We start from the raw sequence: 11,707 nt of genomic DNA on the forward strand, positions 1-11,707 counted from the left end.
GTATCTCCAGGTATCATCTACCTACAAGTGTACACTTGCTGACATCACTGTTTAAGGGCCCTAAGCAATATATTATTTTTAAAAAAGAAAGTTCATTAACATACATCACATTACAAATTTTTTTTTTTTTAGTAAACCAAAAGAAAGCACAAGAGAATTTTATTTTTTTTTTAAGCAGAAGCCTTAGCCTGGAGCTCATCCTCCTTAGCCTTCTGTTCAGCCAGACGCTTTTCGATCTGAGCATGAGCCTGGGCCTCAGTGGGCAGAGCAACATTGTACTCAAGATCAAACTCAACACCATACTTGGACTTAATTTCCTCCGAGGCAGGCTTGAAGTGAACAACAAGTTCGGGCTTGACAGCAAAGACGGAATCGTTCTTGACATACTCGCAGTCAGAGTCATAAATCTGGGTAATAAGAGAACGGAACCCAGGCTTGGTCACGCGCCAGTGAATGTGGGAAGGACGGAAGGGATGTCTGTCCATGAGCTGGAGAAGGTCACCGGCAGGTCCGTCGTAAGGAATGGGGTAGTTGGTGGGTCTGAGAGCAACGTAGGCATAATCACCATTCTTGTCAGCAGTGAAAGTGCCACGGAGATTGTAGTCAGGCTGTTCAGGGTCTTGTTGTTCGTAGAGACCGTTAGGAGCAGTGTGCCAGACTTCGAGCTCGGCGCCCTCCAGGGGCTTGCCATTAGTGTCAGTGACTCTTCCGTGAACCCAAGCCTTTTGTCCGCCAAGATCCTTTTGGATGATGGAAGCACCATAGGGGTACTTAGGGGAGTTTGGTCTATAGAAGGGACCAATGATGGCAGTAGAGGTGTGGTCAGATTCCTCAAGGTGGTAGGTAATGGCATCGACCAGAGACTCGAGACCGAAAACGTCAGAGACAAGGATACCTTCGTTTCTGCGGGCATCAGACATTTGGCCAATGCGGTTAATGAAGTCGACGCCGGCCATCCATTCCTCGACAGTGACTTGGTTTTCACGGGTGAAGTCATGGATGTGTTGGATGAGGGAACCTAAGATTCTGCGCATCTTAGGGGTGGTCTTAGGGCCCATAGCGGCGATAACCATGTCAGTGAATTGTTGATCCATTTTTTGCTAGTATGAGTGGGGATATGGGTAGTATAAAAAATAATAAAAAAAGATAAAGAAAAGAAAAGGATTTAGTAGTAGTAGTAATAATAATGATAATAATAACAACAATAGAATAATGAAGAAAGAAGAAAGGAATAAAAAAAAAAATTTCAATATAAAATTAAGGGAAATGGTCAGTTTAAATAGCCCATCGGGAAGTCTAACTTATTTATTTTTATTGTTGTTGTTTTTTATGGGGATTTTGTTTTACAAAAAAAAAAAAAATGTCCAAATGGAAATTGTCAAAACAACCAGATTTCCGGGGTCACTCGTTTTATTTTATTTTATTTTATTTTTTTTTTGGGGGCACTCAGTGTGGAGGCTTTACAAAAAAATTAAAAAATTAAAATTAAAATAGCGTCTGTGTGTTTGTATGTGTGTGTGGGGGGAAGGGGAGAAAAGCCGTTTGTTAGACATATTACATAATATCTGACTGTACATTGTCTTTTTTTTATTTTATTTTATTTTTCAACCCCACATTTTTAAATTTTTTTTAATTTTTTGCGGAGTCCTGACTTTAACTCTATTAGTAATATATATCTTATGATTATGTCATTTGATCTTGTTAAGCGGCTCTCAGCCTTTTTAATTTTTAATTTTTTTTTTTTTTTTTTAATTTTTTTCATTTTTTTTTCACGCATATCGGCAACCTGTAACGGCTTTTTGCTTTACTCGGAATCGGCATATTTTTTATTTATTTTATTTATTTTATTTATTTTTATTTTTCTGAAGAATCTGGGGAAATTTGGACCTGCGAAAACTTTCATTCTCCGAACCTCCCATCGGGTATTTGACCGTACAGTCAAAATGGCTCTTCTTTCATTTCGCAATCCTTTTCAATCTTAAAATTGAAAAAAAAAACTTCCTCTTCTTTGTTTCTTTCTTCTTTCTTATAAACATCTCAAATCTCCCTCTACATCTCTTTACCTTTTTTTTTTTTCTTCCAGAAAAAAAATCTCTCGTTCTTCTCTTATTTTCTTCCCTTTTTTTTTTTTTTTATAAATTTATTATTATAATATAATAAAATCTCTCCTAAAATATTTTTTTCTCAATTAAAATGACTTTCTCTATCCTGGACTCAGTCAAAACTATCTTTGATACCCTTATCAATGACCAATCCCTTCCAATTCCAGACGCGGCTCGTGACCTTGCTCGCACAAATGTAACTTTCGAAGTTCCAGAGCGTGGTGAGGGCGCTGTCGACTCCGATGTTGTACTTCCTTGCCCTCTCAAACAATGCGAGACTGTCGCAGCTCTCAAGGCCGTCGAAGGATCCATCGGTAATGCTATCGCTGTTCTTAGATACAACACCCCTCAAAAGGTCTCAATCGACCTCCAACACGCCGTCCTCTTCCTTTTCATGGCTTACCTAGCTACTGTTGACGGCAAAGGCAAACTCGACCCTGAGGTTAAAAAGTTCCTCAAGGACACGGATCTCCTTCAAGCACAGTCAAACCTTTACCGCCGCATGTCTGCAAACCTTTACAAGACCAAAGACAACAAATACTTCCACATCCATGGTTCCCTCGAGGCTGATACCACCCTTAAAATGATTGGCCTTCCTCCTAGAGACCCATCCCAGACCGACTACCACCAAATCATCAAGACCCTTGGTGATGCTGTTGCCAAATACACTGCTGACGAGCTCGAGGTCATGAATGCTGAGAAAAAGCAGGCAGGTACTACTGCTCTTACTCGTGAAGAATTTGACAAAACCCCACATGGTCAAGTCCTCAACAAGCTACCCTACTGGGAAACCGTCGCTTTGGAAACAACTACCCCTCCTGTCGCCTTCCCTGAAGTCCCCGCAGATATTGGTACCCCTAAGATTCTCTCCGGTTTTAAAGTCGTCGAAATGTGCCGCATCATTGCTGGTCCTACCATCACCCGTATCTTGGCCGAGTACGGCGCTGAGGTCATCAAGGTCACCTCACCCAACCTCTCCGATGTCCCATTTTTCCAGGTCGATGGCAACATGGGTAAACACACCACTGACCTCGATCTCAAGGGATCGCAAGAAGACCGCAAGAAATTCGAGGCTCTTTTGACCGACGCTGACATCCTCGTCGATGGCTACCGTACACATGCTCTCGAACACCTGGGCTACGGCATTGACTATTTCACCAAGAAGGGCATTGAGCGTGGAAAGGGCTACATCTACGTCTCTGAAAACTGCTACGGCTTTGATGGCGAGTGGGCCCACCGTCCTGGTTGGCAACAAATTGCTGACTGCGTCACAGGTATTGCCTGGATCCAAGGTAAGGCTCTTGGCCGTGATGAACCCATCATCCCCCCCTTCCCCATGAGCGACTACGGTACCGGGTGCATGGGTGCCATTGCGTGTCTCGATGCCGTCTACAAGCGTGCCACAAAGGGAGGCAGCTACTGGGCCAAGACCTCTTTGGTCCAGTACGATTTGCTGCTCATGAACCAGGGTCTTTACCCAGAGTCTGTGTGGCAAAAGGTTCGCGATTTGCACGATGCCGACGTCCGTGCCGTGCGCTACTACGACAGTGTCGATCACATTTCCGGGGCAGCGCTTAAGAGCATGTGGCGCATCAGACCAGACATTTTCACGGAAGTCGGCCAGAAGAAGTACATGGATGAAAACATTTCTGAGGGCTTCCACAACAAAAAGGTCAAGACTCTCAAACCTGTGGTTCGTTTCGATAAGAACCCTAATGCTTTCGAAGAAGTCACTCGTCCTAACGGTTACGACGAACCCAAGTGGTGGAAATAAGCTTGAGAGAAAGGTTGTGACAGGCTCATTAAAATGAAATATAATATACATGTACGTAAAAAAAAAAAAAAAGCTCTTTCTATTCTGTTTAAGTCCGTGGATTAAATTTACCCCAACTTATTATTATGTAATCTACCCTGTGGCCACTTTGCCGAAGAGTTTCTTTCCGACATATATATATATATATATATATATATATATATATACGTATATACATATATATATTTTATATATACACACTATTTCTTTCTTTCTACCCTCTCTTCTCAAATACTTCATACCTAAAAATGGCCACTACTCTTTACCCAAAGTCATTCACCGACGACGTCGTTAAGTCTTTCATAACTACTTTCTTTAAGCTCTCCGACACTCCGGCCCCTTCCGCCGGCGTCGCTGATCCTTACGTCGAATCCTTTACCCCCACTGCAACTCTCAAGATGCCAAAGCTGCCCACCGCCCAAGGATCAGAAGCCATCACTGAAACCCGCCAAAAGATGTGGGCCAATGTCGTGTCCCGATGCCATGTTGTCGAACAGGTTTATCCTTATAGCGCGTCTGAAGTCTTTCTCAAGGGTACCGTGCGCTACGGACTCAAGGACGGTTCCTTTGCTTCCGTTGATTGGTCTTCAAACATGGTTTTTGACGAGGATGCCCTGTCCAATGGCAAGGCTCTTCTCAAGTACTACCAAGTCTACCTCTTTTAATAATATAGATACATGGTAGATAATAGTAAATAATAGTTTTTTTTTAATAATAATAGTTATACACAAAAATTCATTACTCATTAAGATACACAAAAAAGGGTTTTTTTTTTCTATGTTTAACCCACCTTTGATTAGTTTTTTTTTCTAAGCATCATAAGGCTTGAGATCATGAGAAATCTTAAACTTAGCATCAGTGATCTCTTGAAGCTTCTCAGGAGTCCAGCCATCGAGAATCTCAATCAAAGTCAGACCCTCAGTGGGAGAAACGTCAAAGACAGCCAGCTCGGTGATAAGCTTAGAAACACACTTGGCACCAGTCAGAGGGAACTTGCACTCTTCAAGAATCTTAGCACGTCCCTTTTTGTCAGTGTGGTCTATGACAACAATGACCTTGGTCGCAGCTGGGTTAGAAACAAGATCCATAGCACCGCCCATGCCCTTGACCATGTTGGGGAGAGCCCAATTGGCCAAATCACCATACTGTGAAACCTGCATGGCTCCGAGAACAGTGACATCAATCTTACCAGCACGAATCATGCCAAAGGACTCCTCGGAGCCAAAAAGTGAGGCACCAGGAGCAAGAGTGACAGTCTCCTTACCAGCATTAATAAAATCTGGGTCCTCCTCACCAGGCTGGGGGTAGGGACCAAGACCAAGAATACCATTCTCAGATTGCAGAGTCACGTGGACGCCCTCGGCAAGGTAATTGGGAATCAATGTGGGGATACCAATACCAAGATTGACAAAGTACCCGTCCTTAAACTCCTTGGCTGCACGCTTCACAATTCTCTCACGGCGAATTTCGCTGTCTTTGCGGGGCTTGTCTTCAGCACTCTTTTCACCCTCAGCAACGGCAAACTTGTAAATCTCAATGTCTTTAGGGGTAGTAGACTGGACAACCTTATCGACATAGATGCCAGGAACGTGAACATCCTCAGCGGGGATCTCACCAGGCTCAACAATGTGCTCCGCTTCAACAATGGTATATTTACCAGCACGGGCCATAGCGCTGTTGAAGTTGCGAGAAGCACCACGGAACCAAACATTGCCAACTTTGTCGGCCTTGTAAGCCTTGACAAGGGCAACGTCACCAACAATAGCCTCTTCCAAGACATATTTGCGGCCATTGAACTCACGAACTTCACGTGGGGAAGACTTCTTGATGACCTCACCGCCACCAGGTGCATATCTGACAGGAAGCTCTCCTTGCTCGATCCAGGTACCGACACCAGCAGAAGTGTAAAAGGCAGGAACACCAGCGCCTCCGGCACGAACACGCTCCGCAATGGTACCCTGAGGGGTAAGCTCGAGGTCGATTTCACCCTTAAGATACTTGGCTTCAAAGTATTTGTTGCCACCAATGTAGGACGAAATCATCTTGACAATCTGGCCAGTCTCGAGAAGTTGAGAAAGACCACGGCCGTCGACACCAGCATTGTTAGAAACAGCAGTGAGGTTGTTGATTTCAGGGTGGTTCTTAAGCTCATTGATGACGGTGTCGGAAACACCGGAGAGACCAAAGCCGCCGGAAAGAATGGTGGAGCCGGGCTTGATACCAGCGACAGCCTCCTTGACAGAGGTGACCTTGGAGTGGTAGTAGAGGGCAGAGGCCGAAGAGAAGAGACGGGCCGAGACCAGATACTTTGCAAAGAATGTTGACTTGGTAGGTGTAATTATTCTAATCATTTGAAATGTATATGTGATGAAATTTATAGGGTTAAAACAAAAAAAAAAATATTAGTAAATATAAAAAAAAAAAAAAGGACTAACACCAGGCGAAACCTGTCAATATTTGTACTTTTTTTTTTTTTGCTAGCACATATTTAAGAGGTGGTGCACACTCATACATTTTAGGCTGGCAGGCCGCAGACTTTTCGTGGTGATTGTTTACCCCAGAATTACGCCGTGCGAATGACCTGAAAATTTCGGAGAAAGCACGGATACGTGGCAAAGGGCCCTCAATCGCTGACTAAGTAATTATATAATACCGGCCGTGTTTGCCCGATGACGGGATCACCGCTACTTGTGTACCAGCCTGAGCAGAGTGCCGCCGCCGCAACATTTGTACGCACACCCGAGACCATGCTGCCGCTCTCCCCTTTTTCTCGGGAACAAGATCTTTTCTGGGGTGTATATGAATGGGCGGGTTTCCCCCAGATTTTTGAAAAATTTACTTCCTTCTATTGTTACTGTAAATTTTCGCTATTTTCGCTATCTTCGTCACATTCTTAATACCCTAATTTCTATAACTATCATCAAAAATGCTCAGGAAAGGTCTCACTAACGTTTTAGAGAAACTCCCTACTGACGTCGTCATTGTCTCTGCTCTCCGCACCCCAGTCACAAAGGCCGTCAAGGGCGGACTTGCCAAAATGGCCCCTGAGGAGCTGCTAGCAACTGTCCTCAAGGGTACCCTCGAAAAAACTAATATCAACCCCGCTGAGGTCCAGGATGTCCTCGTCGGTGCTGTTCTGCAAAAGCTCTCAGGTCAAAAGGCTTGTGCTGCTGCCATCAAACACGTTGGGTTCCCCCACACTACAACCGTCAACACCATCAACCGCCAGTGCTCATCTTCCGCCCAGGCCGCTTCATACCTTGCGAACAACATCCGCGCAAACAACGGTGAATACTTTAACATCGGTATTGCTGCCGGTGTTGAATCAATGTCCTTCGACTATTTCCCCCACCGTGGTATTCCTGAACGTGTTGCTGATTCCATCAAAAACTCCCCCATCGGTGAAGCCCGTGATGTTCTCATGCCCATGGGCATTACCTCGGAAAATGTCGCCAAGGAATTTGGCATCTCGCGCGCTGACCAGGACGCCTTTGGTCTTTTGTCCCAACAAAAGGCCGTCAAGGCCTGGGAGTCCGGCCACTTTGATGCCGAAATCGTTCCAGTCGAGGCTCGTGTCTTTGACAAAGAGACTGGCGAAATCAAGGAAAATGAATGGACCACCATCACCAAGGATGACGGCTTCCGTAAGGGCCTCACTATCGAAAAGCTTGCCAAGCTCAAACCTGCCTTTACTACTGACGGTACCACCACTGCCGGAAATTCCTCTCAAATCTCGGACGGTGCTTCTGCCACCCTCCTTATGACCCGTGCTAAGGCTGATGCGCTCGGCCTTAAGCCCATTGGAAAGATTGTCCACAGCGCCGTTGCTGGTGTTCCTTCCCGTCTCATGGGTATTGCCCCCGCTGTCGCCGTCCCCACCCTTCTTAAACAGGTCGGCCTTGAAACCAAGGACATTGACATCTGGGAACTCAACGAGGCCTTTGCTTCTCAATCTCTTTATGTCATTCGCACCCTCGGCCTTGACGTTGATAAGGTTAACCCATTTGGTGGTGCTATCGCTCTCGGTCATCCTCTCGGTGCTACCGGTGGCCGTCTCATTGCTACTCTCATGAACGGTCTCAATTCTCTTGATAAGGAGCTTGGTATTGTTTCCATGTGTGCTTCCACCGGCCAAGGTTACGCCGGCCTCTTTGCTAGAGAGTAAACTACAAATACCATGACCAAGCAGTACCATACTACAACCGCGCATAGCCTATTTTATATAGATTACCCATACAAAATAATGACCCGTGTAATGATGTTTAAAAAAAACCAAATTTTTTTGTCTCTGTATAATAGTTTGCGGGGTATCTACCCGAGTTCCGACTTAGCTCTGTAAATCTTCTCCTCACCACTTCTCGCTTGCTTGCTTGCTCTATATATTTAAAATTTCTTTTTGGGTCCCGGAGTTGTCACGGAACACACTGGCTGACTTCCTTCCTACCCCACCTTCACTGAACCGATCACCATTGATATTAATGGTGGTTAATACATACCTTTATACCTTTATACCTTTTCGTACATCTTGTACCATCCTTTAAAATCATCATCAAACCAACTACAAGTTACGTATCAATAGCTTTCCCCACTGTAAATCTTAACAACAAAAAAAAAAAAGGAATTTTTTTTCAATCTTGGCAACTTCATGTCCATAGAGAACCAAAAAAAAAAGAGTATCTGTCAGTGTCATCATTTATGCAAGAAACTTTGGGTATAATACCAAATCCTGGTAAATGATAATAGTCTAGTTAACTTCCATCAACAAGATAAAAAGACGACAGTCATCATCATAGATATGGTCACGCGAACAAGCAGTCACATTGAGTAATGTTCAAGTGGAAGAATTCCAAATGTTTGGGCTTTTCAAAAGTGAAGAAAATTGATGCCACAAATGTCATGACCAGAAACTTATTTTCTTCTACGGATATTGTTGATTCATTATCAGAATCCAGAATCTTAAGTACACTCACCGACTTTTTTAATTGTGTATTTAATTAAATAATTTACACCTGGCTTCACATGAACATTTCTTTTTTTGCAAAGTTAAGTACAAGTTTTCCAAAGACTCTTTCCCTTCTTCTTCTCTATGGAAAAATTCCCACTTCAGCAGCCTGGTAGCACATTCTTGTAAGTCTTCAATGTAAAAAATTTCACAAACAGGGTACTGTTGTGTGATTTTTAATCTTCATAAGTAGACCATTACCTGTAATGTAGTACAAAAGTTATTCGTTACAAAATAAACATGGAAATTTAGTCATGTAAGACTGCTGATAATGATTTCATTCAATTTTTCAGACTCGACCTGAAAATTATCTTCTATTCTGTTCATTCGAGAAAACACATGGTGTATTTTGTCATTTATAGAGATCAACATCATTGACGTCAGTTGTGGGACCTCAATATTATACAAATTTCAGCAAACGAAACGTATGTTAATCCGACATGGCATCGGAAAATTTTTTTTTGGTAATAAACAAATTCCCTTTGCAAACAAATTCTTAAAAATATCTTCCAATTCGTTGGAATTCTATTCAAAGATCTTAAGAAATTCGTTGTTTCTCTCAAGAATGCAGTTAACTAACTGATTTAATCTACAGTGTACGTAAACCTGAAGCAATTTTCAAAAGATTTTTTGCCTTTTTTTTAATGGTCCAGATTTATGTAAATCTTTTCAAGATTTTTAAATGTAATGTTTTTTTGCGTAAATCAGAAAGAAAATTAAGATAGAAGAAAGGTAACGTCCGCACAAAATCAGGCTCTACATAGTAGCTTATAAGCCTCGGAAAGCACAACTCATGCCCAATAATAAAAATTTTAGGCTATTTCTGGTTTTGGTGAAATTTTTCTTAGCCTTGCTAAAATACAATGTTCTGAAGACTCAACTAGAGAGAAAGGGGCACTAAACGAAATCGTTTCAAGATTTTGAAAATCTTTAATATCCGCCAAACATATCTGTTTCCAATATTTTTTTTTAGTTTTTTGTTTTCAATTTCCCGAAATTCACTATTAATTTTGGAGTCAAACTTTACATTTAACTACTGAGGTCCAGTCCAAATTATTATCCTTTACCCAGAGAACGCGACAGATAATAATTTGGACTGGACCTATTAATAAAATAATTATAATTATTTGTTTCATCACTATCAATATTCAACCCTAACCTAAGAATTTCAAGTAACAATTATTAATTAATTACATTTTAACAGTATTTGTCATATAATATTATGTAATATAATTGAGCCTCACTTAACTAATTAGTATTTTTTTGAAAAATTTTTTTTAATCACGATAAAAAAAAACATAAACTTGTTTTTACCTTATTCCAGAATAAGAAAAATGTCGAAAAAAACAAAAGACGAATCTCTTTCTGACAAAAGTTTTTCACTAGAAGAAAAAAAAGTTAGAAAGGAAAAAAATAAAGACAAGAAGGAAGCAAAAGAAAAAAAGGATAAAAAGGATAAAAAGGAAAAGAAAGAAAAGAAGGATAAAAAAGATAAGAAACGAAAGCACAAAGAAATAGAGGATGAGGATCATATTAAATCAGACTCTGAGAATCAAGACGATGATGCCAAAAAAGAAAAGGAATTAATTATTGATTTAGAAAAAGATGCACCTTTATCTAAAAAGCAGAAGCGTCTACAGAAAAAGGGCAAAGATGTTAATTCTAAGATATCTAAGAAAATGAGACAAAAACTTGAATCAACAAGTGATTTGATGGATGAAGAAGAAGCAGATAACAAGGAACAAAGTGAAAGTAACACTATTCAAGAATCTAAAGATGGTGAAAAAAAAAAGGGTCGCTCTGATTTTGGAATTTGGATCGGAAATCTTTCTTACGATACCACGACTGACGATTTGAAGAAGTTCTTTATTGATGGATCGTCAGCTCTTAACAACTCAAAGGAAGAAGATCGTGATCAAGAAACAACCACTGAAAAAATTGTTGACCGTGATATTACTCGAATTCGCATGCCAATGTCAAAATTTAAAAAAAATGATAATCAAGGTTTTGCATATATAGACTTTCGAACCGCCGGTCAATTACTAGCTGCAATTGGATTAAGCGAAAATTTACTTAATGGTCGCAAGGTCCTTATTAAAAACGCTGTTTCGTTCGAGGGTCGTCCCAGTGGCGCTACAAAAGGTCCTGCTTCAGCCAACCCAGATCTTCCAAACTTGGCTGTGGGCCCTGGAAGCGATAACCCCCCTACCCGTATTTTATTCGTGGGTAACTTGTCTTTTGATACAACAGAAGAAACACTTGAACAATTTTTTCAGCATTGTGGCCAAATTACTAAAATCCGTTTGGCTACCTTTGAAGACTCTGGAAAATGTAAAGGTTTTGGATTCATTGATTTTATTAACTCAGATGGCCCTACAACTGCCTTAAAAGATAAAAGTTTACGCAGATTAAACGGACGGATGATAAAAATGCAGTATGGAGAAGACAGAAGCAAACGCACAAAACAGGACAAAATGATGACTAGATTAAAAAACCAAGGCGGCTCAGAAATCCAGAACGGAGATAATTCAGCTACTCATATTATGGAAGAAAAAGAACATCATCAAAACACTAAGAGTGAGTGGTCAAGTTCCAAAGCTGTGGAAAAACCCAAGAAAACAAGATTTAATGATGAAAAATCATCTCATAGACGAATCAAGCCTGGTTTGGCTTTGGCTACTGCACAAAGAGGAAAAGTGGGGATCGTTGAATCAAAGGGTAAAAAAATTACTTTTGATTAGAATAACTTAAAATTCATAAAACTCATAAACTATAGGTTCCTAAATATAA

General features: G+C 41.3%; 6 protein-coding genes across 6 annotated transcripts; 4 read left to right on the forward strand and 2 right to left on the reverse strand.

Moving 5' to 3' along the window:
- Positions 1 to 170: 170 nt before the first annotated feature.
- SAPINGB_P006453 (uncharacterized protein) lies at positions 171 to 1,094 on the reverse strand (the record flags this gene model as incomplete). The annotated part of the gene is made up of 1 exon (XM_032001164.1): positions 171 to 1,094. The coding sequence occupies one exon, from the start codon at positions 1,092 to 1,094 to the stop codon at positions 171 to 173; it is 924 nt and encodes a 307-aa protein (XP_031857055.1).
- A 1,099-nt stretch (positions 1,095 to 2,193) lies between these two features.
- On the forward strand, positions 2,194 to 3,876 carry SAPINGB_P006454 (uncharacterized protein; the record flags this gene model as incomplete). Its single annotated transcript, XM_032001165.1, has 1 exon — positions 2,194 to 3,876. One exon carries the CDS (start codon positions 2,194 to 2,196, stop codon positions 3,874 to 3,876), a length of 1,683 nt encoding a protein of 560 aa, XP_031857056.1.
- A 287-nt stretch (positions 3,877 to 4,163) lies between these two features.
- SAPINGB_P006455 (uncharacterized protein) lies at positions 4,164 to 4,580 on the forward strand (the record flags this gene model as incomplete). Its single annotated transcript, XM_032001166.1, has 1 exon — positions 4,164 to 4,580. The coding sequence occupies one exon, from the start codon at positions 4,164 to 4,166 to the stop codon at positions 4,578 to 4,580; it is 417 nt and encodes a 138-aa protein (XP_031857057.1).
- A 144-nt stretch (positions 4,581 to 4,724) lies between these two features.
- Positions 4,725 to 6,266, reverse strand: SAPINGB_P006456 (uncharacterized protein; the record flags this gene model as incomplete). Its single annotated transcript, XM_032001167.1, has 1 exon — positions 4,725 to 6,266. The coding sequence occupies one exon, from the start codon at positions 6,264 to 6,266 to the stop codon at positions 4,725 to 4,727; it is 1,542 nt and encodes a 513-aa protein (XP_031857058.1).
- Positions 6,267 to 6,841: 575 nt separating this feature from the next.
- Positions 6,842 to 8,080, forward strand: SAPINGB_P006457 (uncharacterized protein; the record flags this gene model as incomplete). The annotated part of the gene is made up of 1 exon (XM_032001168.1): positions 6,842 to 8,080. One exon carries the CDS (start codon positions 6,842 to 6,844, stop codon positions 8,078 to 8,080), a length of 1,239 nt encoding a protein of 412 aa, XP_031857059.1.
- Positions 8,081 to 10,251: 2,171 nt separating this feature from the next.
- Positions 10,252 to 11,658, forward strand: SAPINGB_P006458 (uncharacterized protein; the record flags this gene model as incomplete). The annotated part of the gene is made up of 1 exon (XM_032001169.1): positions 10,252 to 11,658. The coding sequence occupies one exon, from the start codon at positions 10,252 to 10,254 to the stop codon at positions 11,656 to 11,658; it is 1,407 nt and encodes a 468-aa protein (XP_031857060.1).
- Positions 11,659 to 11,707: the final 49 nt, after the last annotated feature.

This window comes from Magnusiomyces paraingens, assembly GCF_902498895.1.
Source record: "Magnusiomyces paraingens strain CBS 517.90 genome assembly, contig: contig5, whole genome shotgun sequence".
NCBI lineage: Eukaryota > Fungi > Ascomycota > Dipodascomycetes > Dipodascales > Dipodascaceae > Magnusiomyces > Magnusiomyces paraingens.